Source organism: Haliotis asinina, chromosome 9, assembly GCF_037392515.1.
Source record: "Haliotis asinina isolate JCU_RB_2024 chromosome 9, JCU_Hal_asi_v2, whole genome shotgun sequence".
In the NCBI taxonomy this organism is placed as follows: domain Eukaryota; kingdom Metazoa; phylum Mollusca; class Gastropoda; order Lepetellida; family Haliotidae; genus Haliotis; species Haliotis asinina.
In genome coordinates, this window is record NC_090288.1 from 47,298,027 (window position 1) to 47,324,453 (window position 26,427).

The following is a 26,427-nucleotide window of genomic DNA, read 5'->3' on the forward strand; positions in this document are numbered from 1 at the left end:
CATCTGTCTGGAGTAGATGTGTGGAAAGCAGGACAGTTTAGCATACAGAAGCAACCAGGATGTAGACCTGCTAATGTTGTTGTTTGAAAGAGAAAAACATGCTTGAATGTATATCTTGGTTGCTTTATTTTGGATGTTTTTGCTTCAAGTTTGCATGTCATGCCTGTAGTTTACTCCACAGAATATTTTCTTCTAACCTGTTGAGTTTAGACTTGTACAAAGAAATGTTAACAATTAGGAAGTAAATCAGTAGATGTATGCTAGATAATATCTTACCTTCATGTGGAATAATTTAATTTTACTGGTCAATGAAAAATAAGTGCAGTAGTTGGAAATAAATGCACTTGCAATATGTGGTAAGTGTGGCCTTAGATCAACCATAATTGTTCTTGGTGTCTCATTTCATGTGCATACCCCCTTGTAACACAAACCAGTAATAGCCATTTGAAACGATGATCATTTGTTGAGCAACTTTCATCCTAAGTTGAATAAATTTCTGAGTTTTGTTATGTTCATTTGGCAAAGTGAAATTATGAAAATTTGCAATTTTAATTTATTTACATTTTTGGGTTAAAATGACATTCATTGGTACATTTTCACTGCAAAATGACTATAAGTTTCACACATTAATTTTTGGCTGTACCACGGCTATTTTTTAAGCTCTCCTAGTGCTACGATAATTGTAAGTGACGTACATTAACATTAACTTACGACTTTCTTAGTGTAAATAGGGGCGGTGGGGTAGCCTAGTGGTTAAAGCGTTCGCTCGTCACACCGAAGACCCGGGTTCGATTCCCCACATGGGTACAACGTGTGAGGCCCATTTTCTGGTGTCCCCCGCCGTGATATCGCTGGAATATTGCTAAAAGCGGCGTAAAACCAAACTCACTCACTCACTCACTCACTTAGTGTAAATAGAGTTTTGAAAATCTAAGCCCAGGGCCCCATTGCACAAAGCGATCTTAATCTGTACAACTGTTACCATAATGATCATCTAAGCACCAAGATCACTTTGTGCATGTGGACCCTGGGCCCTTATTCTCAAAATGTTTGTAGCCCTATGAATCCTCAACTTTGATCGTAGCCAGTTCCTTGACAATGGGCTTAAGAAGTTTGTAGCCTAGTGATGTAAATCTTCATAAAACTGAATCTAAAAATGTAAACTGCCATGTGTTTCAGATATTATAAGATTTATTTCATAATTTGGTAGTTATTTGCTAAAATTTAAATTTGAGCTCAGTGATTAAAAAACTCTGATAACAGGAGACCATCTCAGGAATTTAGAAGTAACTATCAGGAAAGACATATTCTGAATTCTTGGCTGAAGGACTGGTCATTTATTACCTAGGTGAGTGAAACTGTGAGATTAAGTGAGACATGAAGAAATGCCTCTATTTTTTTCACATATAAAAAAGTTATAAATTTGACCGTTATTTATGTACTAATAATTTTTTATAGGGGTCATGAAAACAGGCTAAATAAAAAGGTGGGGTATGATTGTGACTGATACTACCATTAAACCAATCACACCCATAACATATGATAAACCCCTTATGTGTATTTTAATTCTTTCACTCACTGAAATCAATGTCATCAAATCTTCAGATTCTCATTCAATTTACTGGCTGCATCACTTTGATAGGAACCACAATTCCATTCGTTTATCAGCGTTCCGTACAAAATACAAAATCCGTCAAGCTGCAAGATTAGCCCGTCATAAAACTAAGTTGTGCAATCAAAAAATGTTCTATGACAGTCCTGGATGTAAATAAAAATCAACCCAACTCATAAAACACCAGAACTCAATTACTTTTTTATGAAACAATAGCTTATGGATGATGAGAATTCAAAAAAAGATCTTCCGCTGTTGGACTTACGAAGGAAGAGGAAAAGGGGAGAGGACATTTGACCTAAATAGTTGCCACAAACATGTCAGAATTTAACCCCCACACTATAAGACTTATTAGCAGGACTAAAGGCTGTTTATCTTTGCTATAACATGTGTGTTTATGAGTTAACCCCATGATCTCCTTGACACTTACGTCAGCTGTAATGAATACCATTGTTAGTTTAAGAGTGCTTCACGGATTTGCATTTGCAGAAAATAAGCAAAATAGATCCAATAAGACAATCAATTTTGATTTGGTGGAGTAGATAAATACCAAAAGTGTACAAACTCTGTGTATTATTGCGAACTTTCCAAACAGTCTAAGTGTATTTCTTATTGATGTTTGTAGGCTGATTGAAGCAGGCAACAGACATTCATGAACTCTTCTGTAAATAATACTTGAGAAACTTCTCCACCTTGATTAAGTTATGCATGTACATCTCTGTTGTCAGTTTATGGGATTTGGTTTAATGCTGCTCTCAGCAGAAATCCAGCTGTATGGCAGCGGTCTGTAAATAAACTCAGACCTGACAGTCCAGCGGTCATTATCATGAGCACAGATCTACACAATTGGGATACGATGACATGTGATAACAGAGTCAGCTCTCATGACCCTCCAATCCTGTTTGTTACTTATTACGCTAAACATGGGTTGTTAGAAGAGCATTCTAACCATGATTTTCATGAGTTCTGTCCATAATAGCCAGTCATACAGACCCTGAACCAAATATATCAAAGAGAGCCAATGCAAGTGTAGAATCTGTAGCAAGTATGGGTTACTACAGTTTCTGAAAAGGAAGAAAGTCTCTGGGCTCCTTTTCACTGTGTGTTAAGAATACATTTCAGAAAACTTTCTTTCTGTAAAATGCCTTCATTTCGAAGACTAGATATTAGACTGTCTGCATCACCCTGATATGTCAAGAATCCCAAATGCACGACTAAAGAAATAGTTTACAAATTTCCTTTTTTTCAAAATTCTTTCAGTTCCATCAATATCTGCACAAACCTGTTTACAACTGCTTTGTTTATGAATCCTTGCATGTTTCTCTATACATTCCTCCTTGTTGAAGTTTTATGTGCCAAGCATTCTTAATATGGTGACTATGGTATTTCTCATATTGCTGTATCATGAAATGGTGAGGATTAACTGATCTACGTGTGTGTCATTAATAAGCAAACGATTAATTTGATATTTGATACTGCCTATTCTGATCATATTACTCTCTTACTGTATATCAGTTTATTTGTTATTGGTCTTAATCATTTTCTTTTATGTGGTCAGCTGGAGAAATATCTCATAAATTTTATCGGAGGATCGCAGGTTGAAGTTCAGATAATAAAATATAAATTCATTTACTTCAGGTGATACTTTTTATTTTTCCTTTATGTCTTTAATCATCAAACACCATGAGAAATTAAGAACAAAATAGTTCAAGGTTATTTTTATTTTTCCTTTATGTCTTTAATCATCAAACACCATGAGAAATTAAGAACAAAATAGTTCAAGGTTGTTTTTATTTTTCCTTTATGTCTTTAATCATCAAACACCATGAGAAATTAAGAACAAAATAGTTCAAGGTTATTTTTATTTTTCCTTTATGTCTTTAATCATCAAACACCATGAGAAATTAAGAACAAAATAGTTCAAGGTTATTTTTATTTTTCCTTTATGTCTTTAATCATCAAACACCATGAGAAATTAAGAACAAAATAGTTCAAGGTTATTTTTATTTTTCCTTTATGTCTTTAATCATCAAACACCATGAGAAATTAAGAACAAAATAGTTCAAGGTTGTTTTTATTTTTCCTTTATGTCTTTAATCATCAAACACCATGAGAAATTAAGAACAAAATAGTTCAAGGTTATTTTTATTTTTCCTTTATGTCTTTAATCATCAAACACCATGAGAAATTAAGAACAAAATAGTTCAAGGTTATTTTTATTTTTCCTTTATGTCTTTAATCATCAAACACCATGAGAAATTAAGAACAAAATAGTTCAAGGTTATTTTTATTTTTCCTTTATGTCTTTAATCATCAAACACCATGAGAAATTAAGAACAAAATAGTTCAAGGTTATTTTTATTTTTCCTTTATGTCTTTAATCATCAAACACCATGAGAAATTAAGAACAAAATAGTTCAAGGTTATTTTTATTTTTCCTTTATGTCTTTAATCATCAAACACCATGAGAAATTAAGAACAAAATAGTTCAAGGTTATTTTTATTTTTCCTTTATGTCTTTAATCATCAAACACCATGAGAAATTAAGAACAAAATAGTTCAAGGTTATTTTTATTTTTCCTTTATGTCTTTAATCATCAAACACCATGAGAAATTAAGAACAAAATAGTTCAAGGTTATTTTTATTTTTCCTTTATGTCTTTAATCATCAAACACCATGAGAAATTAAGAACAAAATAGTTCAAGGTTATTTTTATTTTTCTGTTTACTTCAATCCTAGATGCGTAAGATAGAGCTGCTGAACTACAAATAACACTGTATTATTTGAAGTTAACCTTTCAAATGATAATTGATCTAATGCATGCTATAAAATCTGTAATCATATGTAATTTCATTTCTTTGAGGTATTGTACTGTATGTTCACTTTATGGCCTTAATGTACCAAACACCATGAATGAGAAATTAAAACGCAAAATAGTTCAAGGTTATTTTCATTTATATGTTTGCTTCACCTTTCAGAGGTTAGCCATATATACTGCCACGAAATAAAAACAGTATAAATTCAATTTAACTGATGAAACACATTGTATATAAAATCTGCAGTCACATTATGAGGAAATGTATTGTCAAGGGAACTAAATACATCTATACATTATCACACTTTAAACAGAATTAACAACTTTTCCTCAACATAAACAACATTATGCAAAATGACACAACAAATCATTGACATATGCAAACAAACTGAAAAAACAGTACCTACTAAAATGCAAAATATATTTACTGTTAAATATTAATTATTGAATTGCAAGATATATGTACCATAAAACATAACCTACTGAATTGCAAGAAATGTACTATAAAATATGTGGTAATAATTGCAAAGAGACATTAACTTGCACAGATATAATTAATAACAACACACAGTGTGTAGTCATTATAATACCATATTGTAGGATAGTTTAGAGGTTATGTGTGAAGACACAAGGAATTGAAATTTTTGTCTTGCGAAAAACTATTGATCTGCTGCCTATATTCAGTTCAGGGAGGCATGACTAGAATTGACAAGAATGATTGGGTCCCAGTGTTTCTGGTTTTGAGCTTGTCAAGACATTTTAGAGTGAAAACTATGGACAATGGGCATGAGGACTGTAAATGTCCTAGATCTCAGAATTTTATTTTTCTTATGCTGTAAAATATTTTTGTTACAATCAACCATTGTGGGACTTGTCTGACCTATGCTCAACCTCTAGCTAAGCTGGTGTGCATTTACATCATTCCACGAAGTATTTCCGTTGGGGGTGTTTGAAAACATACTGGTAATGTCACCACTTCTCTCGCTTTCAAAGCAGTCTGCTGGTGACAAGGACCTCAGCTGATGCTCCTGTGCTGGGAGAGTTGATCAGTTTCTCTGGAAATAATTAGGCTATACTGAGGAGGCAGTGTACCTGACGTGAAGATGGTGTTCACATTGGCTGGTACTGACATTGTTGACATTGACAGCCAAGTTGACATGATGTTGGCACAAAGATGTACATTTTAAGGCTTTCGGGTTGACATGTTCGTGAACATCTGGAATTAAAGGTGTAGTCACTGTACATGAAGATTTGTGAAAAATGTTTTTCAGCAACTGAAGCTTGTTGTGGTTATGGGCAGGCTCAGTTGACATTTGTCATCTTATCACATCCTCTCAACATCGGTCAGCTCGTGAAGATTAGGGTTAGAATTGATCTTCAATTACCTTATGTCTTGCTTGTAACATGAGAGGCGACTAAAGACCTGTCTGACTTGCTGGCTTGGTTGACACATGTCATCGTATCCCAGTTACAAGGATCAATGCTCTTGCTGTTGATCAGTGGATTGTCTGGTCCAGTCTCAGTTATTTGCAGATTGTGCCATATAATTGGAATATTGCTAAGTGAAGCATTAAACTCCAAATGACAACTCGGAACTGTGTTTGTTACAACTTGTCATGCTGGTGTTAATATGTCACAGATCTGTTGTTATCATATCCCATTTGTGTAGATCGATGCTTATATCATTCACCAGATTGTCTGGTCCAGACTTGAATATTTATGGATCGCTGCTATGTAGCTACAATATTACTGAGTGCGACATTAAACAACAAACAAATATAAAACGTCTTTGGTATATTTTGCACCAACGTCAGTAAACAATCCCTGATCAGCTTCTAGATCAGTTTGCATGTAATCTTTATAAGCTTGCCCTTTATGAGTTTTCTAATTGCTAGGTACTGCTTCGTACTTCAGCCCAACGCTCACAGTTGTTCTACACTTTTAAGGTGAGGAAATGACGATCACTATGGCCTTAAGACCACTTAAATAAGTTCTTTTATTTCCATCAATAATGTTTTACACCAGCTGTTGATCTGGGACATGATTTTACTTAAAAGTGCCCAAATCTCAATCAGTCATTTATACTTTCACATTTATTCCAAAACCTTTTAAGAATGATGGATAAATTTATCGTTTTATTTTGGGAATTTCCTCCCTGTAGACTTTCTGCTACCTCAGTGAAAGGATAACAAAATAAATATTCTAAAATCAATATTTACAGTCCTAGAAAGTTGATTTTTAAATTGTCATCATCACACTTTGCTTTAATTCATTATTCCAAAGGTCTTACAGAGGAAGCACATGATTGCGTGTATCACCGTCGTTCCCCACTTGATGAATCACATCAAAACTACAGATAAGCATGTGTTTTTGTAAAATATGAGAAACTAAATCACACATTCAAGTTTGAGATCCTAGCATACATTTAATCATGGAGTAATTTTATAATCTAACCGTAAAACATCACTGTGTAGTGACACAATGTTGCCTTATTAGGCCAGTGCAATTGTATTTCTTGTTTTCCAGATTTTTGTCCTCAGGAAACCTAAAATCAGGACGGAAAAAGAAACAAAAATTCACAAAAGCAAAATGCCACATGAGTGTTCCATGTTGATTCTTTTGGTTTATTTATATCAACTAAAAATAAGTTGTGTGAGTTTAGGTTTCACACTAATTTCAAGAGTGTATCACCTATACCACATTAACATTAGGATTTTATATTTTGAAAAGGGATAAGTAATTTCTTTTTCCTTTTCATATTAAAAAAATACGACCACAGATCCATAAAACAAGAAATATAATTAATCTGGCCATAGCTTACATCTCTAATATCTTCACAGATTTTGTCCTTCCTGACAGAATGCAAGTGTTACATATTCATGAACTCCACTGCAGTGAATAATGCACTGAGGAGCAAGGTCTTTTATTTTAACTAAGACATTTATCACTGTAAAGAGTTTATACCACACGAGACTCACAGTGATTTAGTTAGACGTGAACTGAAACAACCAAGAAGTGAAACTATTTCAAGCAATAATTTTTCATCAGTCAACAAAACTCGTCAGTCTGACCCACGAGAATGAATGAATGAATGAATGAATGAATGAATGAATGAATGAATGAATGAATGGAGATTTAAATCTCTTTTAGCAATATCACAGCGAGGGCACCAGAAATGGGCTTGAAACATTACACCTATGTGGCGAATTGAACTTGTGACTTTGGCCTGATGAGTGAACACTTAAACCACTAAGCCACCATACTGCCCATGACTAATTGTAACTCTGTGTAGTCCAATATTCACGTTTCACCAGAATTTTGTGGAAGGGCAGTGATGAGCACAGATGGCATAATCATTATATTAATTTAAAATATATGAAAAATAAAGTGCCTAAAATTTTCAAAACAATCATCAAAACTGAAAAACATTTTTATTTAGTTCTTATACCTGACTTTCATAGAATTTAATCTCACTTCTGGGTAGATACCTGCACAAAATATTCTTATCTAAACATTTTGAATTCTTTAATATGAAGTGTGTAATGTAAACAGATTGGTTTATTTTCGATAAACTTGATTAAATATTTCTTATTTTTTGTTATTTTGTTCCTTTGCAATTAACACCAATGATTTGTTTGCTAGTAGTGATAAATGTTTTCACAGCTCAGGTAACTTTCCTGACATGTCGATTGCAGCTGTTGTATATTTCGCTCGCGTCAATGTCAGGGGTGTTATTTCCAGATATCTACCGGTAGCTATTTCAGGGTTGATAAATAACCTCTCATATCTGTTTGTGATGCAATCAGGTTATTTTGAACCCCAACATTGCTGGCAGAACAATCTTTATTCATAGAACATACTAAACCTGTCCATTTTCTTGATCATTCGATGCTAGGGTTTCTTAAAGCCCCATTTCAGTGATATATTTCCTAATCTCAGATTTCAGTTGCTGTAGAAAATAGTTTTTCCAATGATATATGTTGTCTGCCATTTACTACACTGGCAAAACTAAGATAAAATGTCTGGACAAATAACTACAGTTAAATGTTAATATATTTTGTTATGAGTACCATTTGCTGTCTCCTTCCAAATCTGTTTCATGTCAAATAACAAAAATAACACAATTATGAAACACTATTCAAAGGGCAAATAATTTATTTCAATTATTCATTCTTACTTCACTTTGGCATATATCTTGTTATATGTTTCTGTACAATTGTAATCAAAGCAACAACTGCAAAACATGTTTATTTCAATAGCTCTTTGTGACAATAACAAGTCAAAATCCTTTTCAGTATCAATGTTAGAATTTTCCAAATGTCATCACTGAGCACTGAGGTTATTTAAATTTGATAATAATGTATTCTAAATGTGAGAGATATCGAAATTATACAAGGATACAAATATTAAATTTCATGCCTAGTATCAACCATAGAACCTGAAAATGGTTATTAGAGTTTCCACCAAGCCTGAATCAAGAATTGTTCAGATATCAGAGGCAAGCCAGCAATTGCGCAAATGAATTACGATCTCCTCTCAATCTGTAGATGCAATACATTAGTGGTTAATTAGGAAATATGTACAGGTTCACTTCCTCTAATAGCTTTCCTCTTCTTCCACTTCCTCCCAAGTTTCCTGCATTATCTCCACATGACGAGCGATAAGCAGAGGTTGGAACCGGGAAGATTAGCTGAAATAAACTTTACCATGTGTACAGCTTACATTGTTTGTCGAAGGTGACGGGAAATTTGTCAATTAGAAGGTTTATTTTCAGGCTGTGTGCTATTCCTGTGTATAAGGAGGGGCAGGTTAGACCCCATGCTCCTGTGATTAGGAGCGGATGCCTGCAGATAAATAGAGATTTAGATTTGATTTCTGAATATTTACTGCAGAGGTGCAAGACATTTGGAGAAAAACTTGGAATGTTTTTGTGAGTGTGTGTGTTACAAAGAGAGTATTTCTATGCCATGATTGTGATCATATTTAGATCATTGCATGTTTTTTTTTGTAAATAACAGTTTCCTTTGAGGTTCTGTTTGCAGGCTATTTTTTAATATTGGAATGAAAGGGTTTTACATAACTGGGTTTTTTTTCTATTTGAGAAAATCATAGACACATGAAAGCAGATTCAAAGTTCAGTTCCAAAACTGTTTTTGAAACATTTTTTAAATGCTGATGATACAAGAAATATGAGCAGATTTATGTGCGTTGTTTATTGTAAACAGTGTCAGTGTTTCACCTTTACAAAAAGGACACCTTAAGAAACGTATGATCAATAATGCTGATAGTTTCCCAGCTGTTGTAAATAGCTGTATTGTTACAGCTGAGAGCACATTCTCAATAGTTGAAGCCTGATAGTACAAACATTGAAAATAATTGCTATTTGGGATTTTGTCGACCATGGTTTTTCTAGTTCAACCTGCCCATTTGCATGTTTTATGGTATGTTTTCATGGTGTTTGTGTTTGTTACTAGAGAACATGTATCAATGGACTGCCCAGGAATTCAAATTTAATGTGATGACATGTAGCTTTATTTCTATTCTTTTCTTCAACCCAGTTTGATGTGGGATGGTAGGGTAGCCTAACAGTTGAAAAGTTCATTCGTTATACTGAAGACACAGGTTCGATTCCCCACATGGGTAAAATGTGATGCCCATTTTCGGTGTCACCTGTTGTGATATTGCTGAAAGCAACATAAAACCATACACACTCACTCACCCTGTTTGGAGTACCAGGGACCAGTGAAAGATGGTGCAGTATACAATGATTGTAGGTTCAAATCCTTGTTTCCATGGTTGTGTTTCTAGGTTTGTTTGCACCAACCCTATGCTCAAGCATTTCACGAAAGTTATAAATGTCAGAGATGACTTGTATCCCTTTGACCTTTCTTCCTATATAGAGCTAATATTTCATGATCTCGCAGGAACAAGTAGCATTAAATTGAAACCACTCACTCATTCATTCACACAACTGATTCATTTGTCCACTTACTCTCCAATTCACCTCACTCTCTCACCCACCCATCCAACCATTCACTCACTTACTCACTCACTCACTCCACCCATCCAGTCATTCACTCAGTCATTTACCAACTCACCCACCCATCCACTCACTCACTCACTCACTCACTCACTCACTCACTCACTCACACCACCCATCCAGCCATTCACTCAGTCACTCACCAACAGTCACTCTCCAACTCACTCAACTCTCTTGACACCATTTTCTGTACATTCATAGATACAATTCTATCTTCCAGGTGGCAAGAAAAAGATGATAGGCCAGGAAGATGAACTCAGGAACTCCTTGATTGGCGAAGAGCGGATGGTTGTGGAGAGGCCCATCTACAACCAAGTGGAATTCGACAAGGGATTCGAGAGCGGGAAACGGCCAGTGACATTACCTCACACATGGGCCAAGAAGAAAGTGAACAAGTTCTCATGCTCAGGGAAATGTGTAGGAAAATTCATCACCTCCTTGTTCCCCTTCTTGAGCATCTTGAGGGGCTACAGTATACGCCATGACCTCGTGGCCGACATCATCGCTGGACTCACTGTAGGCATTATGCACATACCCCAAGGTCAGTATTCCACGACTAACAGTCTGTGAAGATCCAGGTTAGAACTGGTTTTTAGTCACCCATGCTTGTCATATGAGGTGGCTAACAGAATCGGGTGGTCAGGTTTTCTGACTTGGTTGACAAATATCATTTTCTAGGCTCATGTAAGAATGTCAAGTTTTGATTGGTCCACGTGACTCTGATAAAATACCATGTACATTCATCACGATCCGCCAGCGGGAGTATAAAAGTTGTGTACTCCCGCTACGAAAGTCATATCACCCCGCTACATCTTGGTGACGATGCGAAGTGAGAAAAAGCATCAACAACCCTTTAGTAACGTGCGGTGCATTGAGGTAAAACGATCAGCTGGTGTCAACATGGCAGCAAGTCGATTCGATGCGTGTTGTTTTGTTTTGATTTAGTGAAAACATTCAGCTAGATAAATGCGTTATCACATCGTGTCAAGGGAAATATGGGGTTTTATCAGTCAGGAGTAAGGTTGTAAGGCTCGGGGAATACAACCTTACTCGGGACTGATAAAACCCTGTATTTCCCTCGACACGATGTGATAACTTATATAGTATCCCATTTGTGTAGATCAATGCACATGTTGTTGATCATGGGACTATCTGGTCCAGAGAGGCTGTCGTCATATACAGTCAAACCATGTTTACTCGCACCCCACATAACCAGAAACCTTTATGTGAAACAAAACTTACATTCAGTAATTGTACTCACGTAACTGGACCCTGCACTTCCAGACCTGCATGGCAAATTTTCAAACCATTTCCATAGATTTCCATTGAAAAATGATCCAGTTATCCGGACACAAAAATCAACTTGTGACCTGCCCTCCATGTATTATTGGTACACTTATATGGTATGATGATTCACTGTTATTACTGTTGACTGTTGATTTATTGATATATGTACACTTTTTGCTTTTACTTTATTTTCATTAATTTTCACTTTTTCTTGTTTCATCCAGTTAACTGGATGTCTCACTATCCAGATGATTTTCAAGTGAAGCCAAAACCAATCCCACACTTACATCTCTGATCATATCTTACGGTACACACTGCACATTTGTGTGTTACATAAAATTCTGTATTACAAACACATTTTAGGCATCAGTAAATTGATTTATTGATTCAAGTACAATGAATTTATGATAAGAAATTCTCCTTTCTTTGAACAAGGTGAGGTGATGTGGGAGAAATGGAGATTAACTTCCTACTTACGAATATTTCGCTCACATGAGAACGTACATGCATGTGTGTAAGTGAGTAGCTGCTTATACTAGCCCAGATTTCACATGGTTTAGTCGTGCAAGCTCAATGAAATACCATGCTGCAGTTAAACATGTACACTTCACTTAGATATATTATACTGAGTGCCAGGCAGGACCAACAAGTACCATATTCTATTACCTTTTAGTATGACACAGACAAGGATTGAACCCTCAACCTTCCACTCTCTGGTTGGACTGTCTAACCGCTACACAAAGAAGGCATTTTTTTTAACAAGGTTTTCAAGGCATCTGTATTAACAAATTTGAGCAAACATAATTTGACATGAAGTTCTTGGTGGTGTGGATGGAAGCTGAATAATTAATGTATTACAACCTTAAAAATTCTTTCATGCTCTTCAAAGACTTGTCAGAATTCGGTTCCATGTCAGCTTTGTTCATTAAGGCATTAAGGTGGTGTTTCAGTTTCTCCACAAACCAATTACATCCTAATATCGTGCGTAATTTCATGGAAAGTGTAAGGATCCTTCATTGAAAACAAAAGCAAGAAGCATTTTTAAAGGGCAGCCATCTTGTCTTAAAAAAAGTTGTCCAGCACATAGAATCTACTTTCTTTGAAACTTAGATGGAAAGAATCTGAAAAGAAAATGAAAAATTGTCTGCAGTTTGGTAATGTTATCTTTTCTTCTGAATCGAAATTGAAAATGCATATTTTTCTGTCCTTGTTAAAAAAACCCATCTGTGATGTGTCTACACAAGAAAAATAACTGAAAAGAAAATATTGATTTGATAATAAGTTTTGATAATAATATTTTATCCTGTTTTTATTAAAACAATGTTTTCTTAAAAAAAGGTTTGTCTGATTTTTAGAAAAAAATTCTCTTTTGATGAAAGTAAGTTTTGCTTTTGAAGAAAATGGCAGCATTGTTTCACAATATAGCGATTTTGCAAGGAAAATGTCACTCCGTTACGTTACTAACATTAGTTAACCTGGAAGACGAGCGATATGGAAGCTTGGCAGTGATGGAAGCCGGATATGATAGCCGTTAGAAGACTCAGGTGCTGTTACCTGTCACAGGTGTTCGTAGCAATTTACCTGAGTACACATCAGTCGACATGCCATCAGCCATACATGTAATGTTGTTAGGTGGTTGGACAGGAATTGTCAGAAGAAAAAGTCTGAACGGAATATGAGCATCTGTCATTAATAAATTAATGCATCTATATTTGGAATATATAAAACTGTCATATTCTTGAACGAATCAGACAGTCACAAGCGATTGCTGTCTGTACATATTCCATATATGTTTTTCCCTTGAATGAACTTTACATATGGTACTGTTTTGGTTTATATATATTTCTTCCCTCCCCACTGAAGACAATTAGATTTATGTTTCATTAAAATTTTTCATTATATAGTAAGTCCCTGCTACAATATGAGACGTACATCAAGGGGAATGTATGTCCATTGTAATTGGAACAGATAAACACATGTATTGATATTGATTCGATTGTAATACCGGTACAAGAACATACAAGGTTCTCCATTATAAATGAACTACAGTGCAACCTGTCTAAACCAGCACCCCATGGGACCGAAATAAAATGACAAGGTGCCAGATTAGACAGTGATGATCATTTTTCAACATGGCTGCCAATTACACTCTTCAACAAATTAAGGCAATGTTGATGACAGATAGTTATTCTGCACTCATTGTAAAATTGCAGGAGCAAAATTTTACGTCAATTTTTACAGTGTGCCAGATTAGACAGGTGCCAGTGTTGGCAGGTTTCGCTTTATATCCAAGATTGACAAACCAAGGTTTCAAACTCTGAGTTATGCACCATCTGATGTTATATGATTTATATTTTTTGCGAAACAATATTGAACAACCTTTGATGGAGAAAGTTTCTATTCATAAAGTTTGTTCAATAGTGTGCTTCCCAACTTGTAAAGTGCCACTCAAAGAAGATACCTATCTCTTTAAAACAAATTGCAGAGTGTATCTGTTCACTGTTTAGCAATATTCCAGCTATATAGTAGCGATCAGTTAATGATCAAATCTGGACCAAATGATCCAGTGATCAATGGCATCAGTATCTGTCCATGACATGTTGACCAAGTCAGCCCATCTGACCATCCGATTCTGTTAGTTGCCTCTTACAACCACGATGCATTGTGGAAGATCAGTTCAAACCAGGATCTTCATGAGTTGAAGAGTGTACTTTTATGCATTATTACGTGATGTGATGCTCGCTTACTGTATGAACAGTTAACAGTGAAAATGTCACTGGTGCAAAGCTATTATGTAGTGTCACATATGTTCCTAGTTACACGGCAGTGGATGGATGAAAATAACTGAAAAAGCAGGTGGAATTTCTTTTTATGCTATCTGTTCAAAAGGATGCAAGTCATTATAATTTCAATATTAAGTGACTCAAAAGGCTGTGCAGTGTATAGTTCTGAAATTTGACAAGATGAACTGAGAAAATGTCAAACAAGTTATAGCATGTGTAAAACAAATTACAGACAGTAAGGGGTAGTAGAAATTTCAATAGCCCAAGGCAATTTCTTGTATCTTAGGGTTGGCAGACAAGTGCTATTGTATAATCCTGCAAATTCCTGCTATTGCTCAACTGATGTCCTGATACTGCTATACTACAGTCATTGATGTTAAAGACCCCCACAGCTCTACTTCTGCTTTATTAATATCCTACTAATACGCAGCTCCTGATCTACTAGTGTCCTGCAATTTCTCAGTTATTGTTCTATTACTCTATCACTGTCCCACTATTGCTGCATTTACTATTTTAATGTCCTTTTCTCAACTTTTTACCTATTATTGACCTTCACATGTTCAACTGTGTTCCTACTATTGTCCAACTATTGCCCTACTATTTCCCTACTATTATTCTACTATTGTCCAACTATTTCACTACTATTGTTCTACTATTTCCCTACTATTGCCCTACTATTTCCCTATGATTGTCTGACTGTTGATCTTTTATTGTCCTACTATTGCTCCTCTATTGTCCAACTATTATCCTTCTATCAAATGTCAGTCAACAATCTGCTTTCTGTACAAGAGTGTCGCCACAAGATGACGTAGGAATTCCACAATTCAATACCAGGAGGAACCTGCATCTCATCATCGACCGAATGTGACAGTGTTAGGTTACATAAATAACATTATTAGCTGTATTTGAATCATTCCTGTATTCATTAACTTAAACGTTAACATACTTAATGAAATCCGCATTTCAAACTCTAACTGACATTTACAACGGTTCATTTGACGCCATCGTTCTTAGTAAAATCGTGTAGGATTAAGCTAGAAATACAAAAACAATGATGAGGTACCATATCAATTAGATGTGTAGTTCAAACAGGCTTATGTCTGGCATTTCAGAGTCTCTTTGAGGTCATAACATATTAACATCACGAGTCCTAAAGTGGGCAAGATGTGAGGTATTTGTGACGTGTGGGCTCTGCTATGACTAGTTAGTGTGTAGCACAATAGACTGTCTCTGTAGTTAGCTATAAACCTTTGAAACAATTTATAACATCAGCTCAGAAACATAAATGTCAGTTGCCTGGAATGATTGTAAATGTCAACAACATCTGTGTTTGTTTATCAAATATTTCATGGTTCCAAATGTTATTGAGTCAGATGTTTCATTGTGAAGAAAAAATATAGATAAAGATATTTCAGGCTTAAAGTCATATATTTTATGGCTCAAAATCAGATATTTCAGTTTTCAGGACCATGTAACTCATGGCCCCAAATAAGATATTTTCATGAAGAATGGGGATATACAACTTCTTTATTCTGTATAGACGATGTTTCAATATAGATTCTAAGGTCATTGTCAAGCAACTTGCTAACAAATATTCCTAATTTTTCATTTACCCAACCTCTATAAGGCCAATCAAAGAAGATATTTCATGACTCAAAATTACTTTGGAGAATTTATAAATGAACATGATATCTTGATGAAAAGAAAGGAGGTAACTGTCAAGATTGTATCTTCTTGTTATATTAAACCTTTCTTAAATGACATTCACAATGTTTGATGGTGGATTAGAACTGTTTTTATATTGGCACACTTTAATATCAAAAGGCATGTTTGACATCTTTATGAATGTGCAGAGACACAATGGAAAAAATCTGTTTCTGCATATAAACTTCTAAAACAAGTGCTGAATTTGGTCATCTCCTCTGTAGAAGTGGTTCTAGACAAGTCTGCACTACAAAAGTTTTGGGTCTGAAAATGAAGAAAGTCTTTAGAATTTTATTGTGTTTTATGGAGATAATTTAGGAAGTGTTTTTCTGTATTTTGGAGTAGTAGGGTAGCTTAATGGTTAAAGTATTCAGTGATCCTGGCAAAGACCTGGGTTCAGTTCACTCTCTTTAAAAATGATCGTATGTCATGTACAGGTAGTGGCAGATTTGGTACAACACAGAGCTACAACTTAACCTCACGGTGGATGCAGGCTCCTACATAGAGTTATGTCCCATAGCTATGTCAGTATCTACTGTTGACTGGGCTCCGGTCTACTTAAACTAGCACTATGTGATTGGATAACACTAACCACTGCTCTCTCATTGGTCCTTGGCATCAAATGACAATAAATTGGGAATATGGGAATTTTGTGGATTCAGAATGTTCTTAACAATGTTAGAAGTAGCATTGCAATTTGTTATGATCATTTGAGAAGAATGCATATCTCCATGTTTATTTGCTTTTGGCCGTAAAAACCCTCTGGATGTTATGCTGCATGACTATTACTGGATGTTGTACAGGATTGTACCTCTTTTTTTGGACTGCCTATAGGCTAATAGCGCAAACCTTACTTCACATACCGTTAGTGGAACCAGTTTACATCTGCTGCATTGAATCATATTTATGTTTTTTATCCTTGGTTTGATATCAACCTGTGGATACATGAAACCATGCAGAAATTATTTTGTTGTAAATATGAAGCCTGTGTTAATAAAAGAAATGTAGAAATATTTCTTAATAAATTAAATTAAATTTTTGCTACTTGCTTCCCTTTTGGAACAGGGACAACATGACCAGGGATGTTTGTATTTTGTATTCTCAAACAAACAAAATGTCTACAATGTTTATGAGTCCTTAATGCTCAGGTGTAGTAGAGTTATGGCAAAAGTGTCTGTTTACCATAATGAAGATCTCTGTTTGATGCCCTACATAGGAATATTGTGTGAAGATCATTTCTGGTTTCACTGGCTGTGATATCCTTAGATTATTGCTAAAAGGGGTGTAAAACCTCACTCATCCACTCTTTCAACTACCCACCCACCCAACCATTCAACCAACCAACCATGTGTACCCCCAACTCGATATTGTGTATGTAAGTATTGGTTTGTATACCTGTGATGATAATGACTCGATTGTTCTTCCAGGCATGGCATACGGCCAACTGTCAACATTGCCGCCAGTCTTTGGTCTATACGTCTCATTCTTCCCAGTGTTCATCTACTTCTTTTTCGGTACATCGAAACATATATCAATAGGTAAGTCTTGTCATGTTGTGGATTGGCATCCAATCCAGAAATTATTTTTTAAAATATACATCAGTACAAAAAAATATATAAAACAACAAGATTTCTAATTTCTGAGAACTGAGGTGGTCTTGACTTGCCCAGTCATTTTGACTTCCATTTATGTGAAAGCCTTAATGCCTGAATGGGTTAGGTCGCTGACCCTCTGTGCTGCGATTCACCAGAAGGTTGCTGTGAAAGCAGAATCAAAATTTGATGAAATTTTTTACTAAAAATCCCTGACCTCCTTTTCTTCCAGGAACCTTTGCTGTAGTGAGTTTAATGGTAGGGTCTGTTGTGGACAAGGCCATGACGTCTAAAGGCTTCACCAGTGATCAGTTAGAAGCAGCAAGTAAAACAGAAGCCACAACTTTAGCACCGATGCTGTTTAACATGTCCAGTGGCAATGTGACCTTCGGCAATGGCACCAATGGCACCAACACTGGTGGAGATACTGAAATGGATGCTCTTATTCTCAGCACCAAACTCAAAATTGCCATGGCAGTGACATTTGGCATCGGATGCATTCAGGTGAGTAAAAGATGGGTTGCATGAAACTTTACTAACTTTGATGTTCTATATAATTTGCCTCTTGGGATTTTTCAAAAGTTATATATCTAAAATGTCAAACTCACTAGTTCAGTTATCTTCTGTGTGGTCAAATATAGATTCATATTCTTTTTAAGATACCTATTAAAATATTAACTAAATAAAATTGATATGGTAATCCATTGCTTGAGCTCCTGAATGAGTACGTTTAGGTTTACACCACACCCAGCAATATTCCATCTGTATTGTGCCAGTCTTTCGAGACCAGACAGTCAAGCATGGGTTGCTGAAGATCTATTCTAACCAACGTCTTCATTGCATTCATAGGATAATCCAGTTATTCTTTCTTCTCATGTCCAATCTGTCTCACAGTCCCATGACCACATTATTTTTCTTAATTCCTACATCCATAAGTTGTTTCAAAGGCATTTACACAAGTATTCGACACAAACCTGCACACCAATCAGTTGAAGCCTGTACATAAGTTGAAACCTGTACATCAATCAATCGAAGCCTGTACATCAATTAATAGAAACCTGTATATCCTGTTAACCATTGTTATTGGTCTGCTGTTAAGGGTATATATACTACAACCCTTTAGTTTTACCCTCACTTCACCTGAGGAAGAGACTAGGATCTGTCTCAAAACGTTGTGACCTTGTATAATAAAGAAGTTGAACCATAAAGCATTTTTAGTTTGATTCCTACATTCATGTTGAAGCATTTGTGCCCTGATTAACTTTCATGGTAAAGCTCTTTGTTTACACTTACACCCCATTTTATTTTTTTACAATTTTTATGTTTTTCAGCTCCTGATGGGTCTCTGTCGGCTGGGTTTTGTGACAGTGTACTTGTCCGATCCCCTTGTTAGCGGTTTCACAACAGGTGCAGCATGCCATGTATTCACAAGTCAGATCAAACATATATTTGGAGTTCAGATGGGCAGATATTATGGTCCTCTCAAACTGGTTTGGGTAAGTTAACTGCCTTTCACAAATGTCATGACATTCCTCAGTGAAGTTTCTCCTAGGGCAGATCAAAGATATATTTTGAGTTCAGACTGGCAGATGTTATGTCAGCTGGTTTGAGAAATTTACCTCACTTATGATCATAAATATGTTGAAATTTTGTTCCCATATCAAAGTTTTTATTTATGAAACATGATAGTTTCCTGCAACTGGTTAACAGTTAGTATAGTCAAAAGTAAATATTGTAATGAATTTCTATTGTATGTATAAGTGTGGTAAATAAAATGAATGTAGGAAAGTGTTCCTTTGAATGAGTGAATGAGTATGGCATTAGCAATATTCCAGCAATATCACAGAAGTGTGTTTCACATATTGTACCTACTGCTCCTTTCAGTGAATGAATGAATGAAGGAAGGAAGTGTTTTATTTCATGTAAACTGAAACAAACTCTTCTATCAAAAAATTCATCATAGTTTGTCATCAGAACATTCTTGTTGTAAATTATTTTCAAATAATATAAAAATTGCGCATTGTTTATGCTCATTTCTCTGCACAACTAGTGTTGTTGTCAAACCTAAATTAATTCATTAATATTATTTAAGAGATACATGAAATATTTCCTGTGGCATTTATCCATTTCATTATGTTTTCAGAGAAAGACACCATAAGTTAAATCTAAATGAAATTTACTAAACCTCAGTTTAAAGGGAGAATTTTTTTTTTTTTCTGGATTTCCACTAGTCATTGGATTAAATAACTAATGGCCAAGTAACCCTAATTTTTATCATGTAAAATGGCAAGGCAGATTAAAGTCAGAATGCTGCCTGTCAGACAGACTTAAATTTGAAACATTTATAATATTGTTAAATTATCAGGTTTGTACATACTCATGTGAAACAGACTGTTCAATTCACCAAATGCGTCTTTGGGATTTATGGCAACTTTAGAGGTTCCCGTGTGTGAAAAGGATGATTTTAGAGATTATAGAAAGCATTTTTTCAAATTCGAACATGGGGAAAGTCTTTGACCAGAGATGATTATCATAGGAGGTGTACATATATGGTCATGAAGTCATCTTGGATGACAAACTTGCTTGAAGATAGATTTTTTAAATGAAATTATCGTCTTTTATTTCAACTGTGAGTAATTGAACATGACAGATATATGATAAATATATGAAAGAAAGGGGAATTATTTGGCATTTGATCATGTCTAATTTGATTTTCATACCATTATTTCTTACTTTTTAATGAATACAACTTTCCAATAAGCCAACAGGCAGCATCTTTCATCAACGCCAGTGAGCCTTTCATCATCCATGCTTTGATCTTTAGATACACGTTGTGATGTAGCCTCACAGTGAAAGTGTTTGCTCATCATGCCAAAAATCCTGGTTTGATTCTCACATGTGTACAATATGTAGAGCCAATTTCTCTAGATGTGCTGATGTATTGTGAAAAAGACAAAAAATCAATCTCTTTCATATGCACTTTGGTGAATGAGTGAGTGAGTGAGTGAGTGAGTTTTACACTACTTTTAGCAATATTCGAGCATGATGACCCGTGAAGGTCCGGGGTAGAATAGGCCTTTAGCAACCCATGCTTGCCATAAAAGGCAACTGTGCTTGTCATAAGAGGCGACAAACGGAATCGGGTGGTCAGACTCACTGACTTGGCAGACACATGTCATCGACTCACAATTGTGCAGATCGATGCTCATGCTGTTGATCATTGGATTGTATGGTCCAGACTCAATTATTTACAGACCGCCGCCATATAACTGGAATATTGCTGAGTGCGGCGTAAAACTACACTCACTCACTCACTCATTCCACCAAGATCACAACGGGGCACAACAGATATGGATGTAACACCTATACTCATTTGGGAAATCAAACCTGAATCTTCAGCTTGATGAGCAAACACTTTAACGACTAGACTACTCCCACTCTTTAAATAGACAAGATCTTTAATGGATACTAATCAGTGATATCCTCACAACAAAGTCAGTCCTCTAATCTTTCTACTTTTCAAGTAAAGGCAGTAGTAGGGTAACTTATAATTAGAGGTTCTTAGTGGTTCTTTCATCACACTGAAGACCCAGGTTCAATTCCCCACATGGGTACAATGTGTGAAGCCCATTTCTGGTATCCAATGTTATGATATTGCTGTAATATTGTTAAAAGAGAGTCAAACCATACTGTCCCACTCCCATCTAGTTTCATGTATCTATAACAACTCAGCGCACAAACTCATGTTTCCATAGCCTTTGTAAAAGAAAATGGCCATGAATGGACAGTAAGGATTTATTGCCTGTTCTGTACCAAGACACTGCTTGGTGTCATTCTATTATACATGAGATGTATTTCCTGATGTGTTTATACTCTCACTGGAAACAGGAGGTGTGTATTTTACCATCCAATGAACTTTAAGTGCTTTGTCAAGGCTATTGTTGTCTGTGCAATAAGAACACATTTCATGTTTCCCTTGAGGGCATACAAGAAATTACACCCCAAGTACAGTGAAACAAAGGCTTATTTAAGACTTTGGGTGTGTGGAAATGCTTTCTGTATGTTTCATTTGTAGAAGCTTTGCTTTTTGAGAAAATAGATCATTGTTTTTTCTGTTTTATGTTTCTGTTTTCTATTAATTAATTCATAAATATTATGAGGTAGAAGTGTTACTGTTAGTGCATGGTTTGTGTTATTCAAGAAATATGAAGGTATTATTATAATAATTATTCATGTGATAATTTTCACATTCTGAAATAAGTGATTGTAATATTTATATATTTCATTAAAAATTTAAAAAGTTTATGTTATTTGGAGCAATGAGAACTTCATAGTATTATGACTATTAAGAGGTCATAATATTTGTTTTTCTTGGTATATGAAATATGTTTATTACACAATAACTTGTTTCGAGGCAACTAAAATAGTCGGTGGTCAGGTTTACTGACTTGGTTGACCATGTCTCTGTACCCTAGTGGCTGATGCTGCTCATGATATCAATCACTGGATTGCCTGGTCCTAACTAAATTGTTATCAGACTGTGGAAATTGGCTGGGTGGTGCTTTACACAACAAAGAAACAAATCTTTCAAAACAAATTAAAAAGCTTCCTTAATACGAAGGCAGTGTATTGCAATACCCATTAGTCATATGAGATTAACTAAACACAGCATACAAAAATCTCAGGCATTCGTTTTAGTACCACACATAATTGCCACACTATGATATTTTTAATAGGAGGTGATTATGTAGAATATCACTATATCTTTCATGTGTTGTTTTTATGTTGACGTAAAAGTACCACATAAGTAAGAATGTCAAGACGTATATACAATTCACGCTTGACATGGTGAAATCATGTAGCTTCAGCGTAAACACTGCTTGTACCCCTACTGCTTGACAGTATTAGATGAGCCATGACCTGACAAATGACCTCAATTTGCATATATGGGAACGCCCTCCAGAACATTCCATTTGAAACAAGAGGGAAACAGGTTGTCGTCTAAATATTGAACAGTTCCATTTCCTCATGCAAATCATGTCGTGATGGTCTTGCAGAACTAAATCGCTCTACGAGATATGTGTTAAACAGTAGCAGTATTTATTTCACACCACAGTCAGCATGTATTGCACATGTGAAATCGCCAATTTACCTGTAGCAACCAAGTGTAATCGTCCAGATTACTTTCCCTGCCACCTTGTCACTGCATTTACTGCACTGGCTCATCTAATACTTGTCAATTTACACAGCAGTGTGTTTCCTTGTGTTTCCTTGCAGTAGCTTTCTAATCAATATTGTCTCTGTATGGCTGTAGAAAATGTAACTAAAGTTTTAGCTGCACCAGTGAGAGGTATAATAAGTTATCAGGAAATCCCTCTAAGCACTTGCTTGTCTAATTTTTAAATTTTACAAATCATTACCGGGTAATAAAATGAAGCAGATTAAGGCATTTCTGATATCAGCATTCCTGATTTTTTATATTTCTTTCAAAAAAGACTTTCTAATTATATTTTGGTTGGTTTTTGAGTCCTCAGGATAGTGTGGTTTCGTGTTAAAATCAGAAAATCTGTTTATGGTGCCAGTAAAATCAGTGAACCCACAAGGGATAAGTTGATTCTATTTCCGGAATCAACAGATCTGAGTGATTTTATTCAACTTAAACTGTTTTATGCATATTTTCTCTTTGATCTTGTATCGTTTCCTATGGCGCATAATTTTACTTGCCTAAAATGCTTGTACCAAAAGGTCATTGAATTCTTCGCTCAGAATGAGCCGTAACAACAAGAGCATGGCATTATCATAATGGCTTCAACAACATTTATCTTGGTTTCTGGTTAAAGATGATGAATGCCAAATTTAGGGATGATTTTCTAAATGGAAACCAAATGTGAAGACCACTCTTGATTTCCCACTGTTATATGGCAAAAATATATCACTCTATCTTTGAGGTTCTTAACAGGCATTTGGAAGTCGGTATTCTAATATGCGACAAAATGTTATGGATGTCAACTTCTTCTTTATTGTTTTCACGACGTTTCCACCTGACGAAAGGTGAATGAATAGCCCAGAAACATCGTGAAAACAATAAAGAAGAAGTTGACATCCATAACATTTTGTCGTACACTGTATCTTTGCTCTCATTCACTCTCTTACTTCTTCTGTCTCTCAATCACTTTTCTCACTCTGTTTTTCATCTTCTCTTACTTTCTCTAACTCTGGTGTGGTACTGGGTAGCCTAGTGGATAAAGCGTTTGCTCATCACCCCGTAGACCAAGTTTGAGTCCCCACATGGGTACAATGTGTGAAGCCATTGTGATACTGCTGGAATATTGATAAAAGTGCCATACAACCAAACTCACTCACTCACTCACTCACTCACTCACTCACTCACTCACTCACTCACTCACTCACTCACTCACTCGCCATGTTGATGTCTGTGTCAACCAGTGACAATTGTCTTGTATATTTCAGTCGTACCGAGACTTCTTCATGAACATCCCCCAGACTAACGCTGTGACTCTCATTGCTTCCATCATCTGCATCTTGATGCTGGCGGTGGTCAAGGAGTGTATCAACAACAACCCGAAAGTGAAGCCCAAGCTCAAGATGCCCGTGCCTATAGAACTCATTGTGGTTTGTAACGTTTCTGTCTTTACACTTGACGCTTAATATTTGTTGATTTGGAGCCATAATTGTGCATCACTGCAAATTATTTACTAAGCATTGGTTTGGCATCAAATGGTGCATTACAATCAACACTGTAACATTTCATTCTTTGACTCTTTACATCATTCATTCTTTCATCCTTCCTTCCATGACCAGACCCATGAAAATCTGTGTCAGAAATGGTCTTCAGCAACCCATGCTTGTCGTAAGATGTGGCTGATGGGATGGGTGGTCAGGCTCACTGACCTAACTGACACATGTCATCATGTCCCACTTGTGTAGTTGGATGCTCCTAATGCTGAACACTGGATTGTCTGGTCCAAACTCATTTTTTTGCAGACTGTCACCATATACTGGAGTATTGGTATATGGACGTGACAGTCCTGCATTAATTGTTCTTTATTTAAATAAGACAATTTTTTTCATCCTTCATTTCTTCCTTGACCATCCTTCATTCTGTCGTAAATCCTTTGCTTTTCATCTCTCCTGTCTTCCATAATAGCACTTATAAATTCAAATTTCATTAATCATGAAATGTTATCTTGTAGGTCGTGCTCGGTACTGTTATATCCCAGTTTGCCTACCTGAATACAAACTTTGGTGTGCAGATCGTTGGTGATATCCCAGTTGGGTGAGTTATGGACCTTCCCTATTTCTACATATCCATGAAGATCTGTAAAGTTATAAATGGTTAGTAACCCATGCTTGTCCGATGAATCAACCAATGGGATTGTGTGGTCAGACTCTTGTCATCATATCCTAATTACGTAAATTAGTACTCATGCTGTTGATCACTGAATTGTCTGATCCAGAATAAATTGTTTACAAACTACCGCATATAGCTAGAATATTGATGAGTGTGTCATTTAACAAGAAAACAAGCAACAAATATTATTGCATTTTGTCTCACCTTCTGTGATATCAAAAGGTAACTGGTATGTGACAAACTGTGGATCCAGAATAACTGCGAAAATAGGAATCTAAGGAATCTGCAAAAATATTGTTTTACTTCAAAAAATGTCTAAGTTTGAGAGATCAAACAGAATATTATTGACAGTTTTTGCATTATACTTTTATAACTTGAATTTTATGACTTTCAGCATCCCTCCTCCAAAGGCACAACAGTTTGAGTTCCTCCCCGATGTTGTCAGTGATGCTGTCGCTGTTGGAATTGTTGCGTTTGCCATTTCAGTGTCAATGGCAAAAATTCTGGCCAAGAAACATGACTATGAGGTTGATTCTAACCAGGTACAGAGGCGTATGTAAATAAGTGGTATTAAACATGTAAGACTGAATTATAGCTCTGTGATTGGCTACTCCATGGTGATGACCTAGTTAGGGTCAGAATATGTCCGACTATTTTCCTGATGGTAAATCATACATGTTTGTCATGCATCAGTCGAACTCGCTCATATCTGGGAAAGTTTGGTGTGTATCGTTGAGAAGTATTCTTGGGTCATATATTTGCAGTCAAATATTATGACAGAAATATTTGTGTGGAGTGTCACACTTGGTGTGAGTAGCTGTAGGTAGGATACCATCACAAATGGCAGTGATGTTTTATGTTATTGCACCAAGATCATGAAACTAGACAAGATATGTTTTTATAAAGCAGTTCACTGTCAAACACACAGTACTGTCCCATTATTTATCTTATCTAATTTTTTCAAAATGGAGCTAGTCTGGAATCGCTCTTTCATTTTGAAAGAACTTATTTTGAGATGACAGTATCTGACAGACATTATGTCATTTTCTCTGGATAGTCCTGATCGATAATGTATTTCTGCTTCAGGAGCTGCTGGCATACGGCATCGTCAACATCTTCAGTTCCTTCTTCTCCTCATTCTGTGCATCAGCCTCACTGTCACGTAGCTTGGTGCAGGAGGGGGTCGGAGGTCGCACTCAGGTAAGAGCACAGATAACTCCC

General features: G+C 35.8%; 1 protein-coding gene across 7 annotated transcripts in view; it reads left to right on the forward strand.

Annotated features, from left to right (window-relative positions):
• Nucleotides 1-26,427, forward strand: part of LOC137296123 (prestin-like) — an 85,113-nt gene that overhangs the window by 47,237 nt on the left and 11,449 nt on the right. For 6 of the 7 annotated variants that reach the window (XR_010957622.1, XR_010957623.1, XM_067827814.1 and 3 more), the window contains exons 2-9: nucleotides 10,689-11,009; nucleotides 17,670-17,780; nucleotides 18,067-18,338; nucleotides 19,166-19,330; nucleotides 24,306-24,467; nucleotides 25,049-25,131; nucleotides 25,601-25,748; nucleotides 26,293-26,406. Coding sequence is in view for 5 of the 7 variants with exons in the window: in XM_067827814.1 (XP_067683915.1) it covers nucleotides 10,689-11,009; nucleotides 17,670-17,780; nucleotides 18,067-18,338; nucleotides 19,166-19,330; nucleotides 24,306-24,467; nucleotides 25,049-25,131; nucleotides 25,601-25,748; nucleotides 26,293-26,406 (1,376 nt within the window). In the remaining 2 variants the exon portion in view is untranslated. Of the gene's footprint in view, nucleotides 1-6,335; nucleotides 6,375-10,688; nucleotides 11,010-17,669; nucleotides 17,781-18,066; nucleotides 18,339-19,165; nucleotides 19,331-24,305; nucleotides 24,468-25,048; nucleotides 25,132-25,600; nucleotides 25,749-26,292; nucleotides 26,407-26,427 lie in introns of those variants that run through there. The other variant, XM_067827819.1, reaches the window with a different exon arrangement.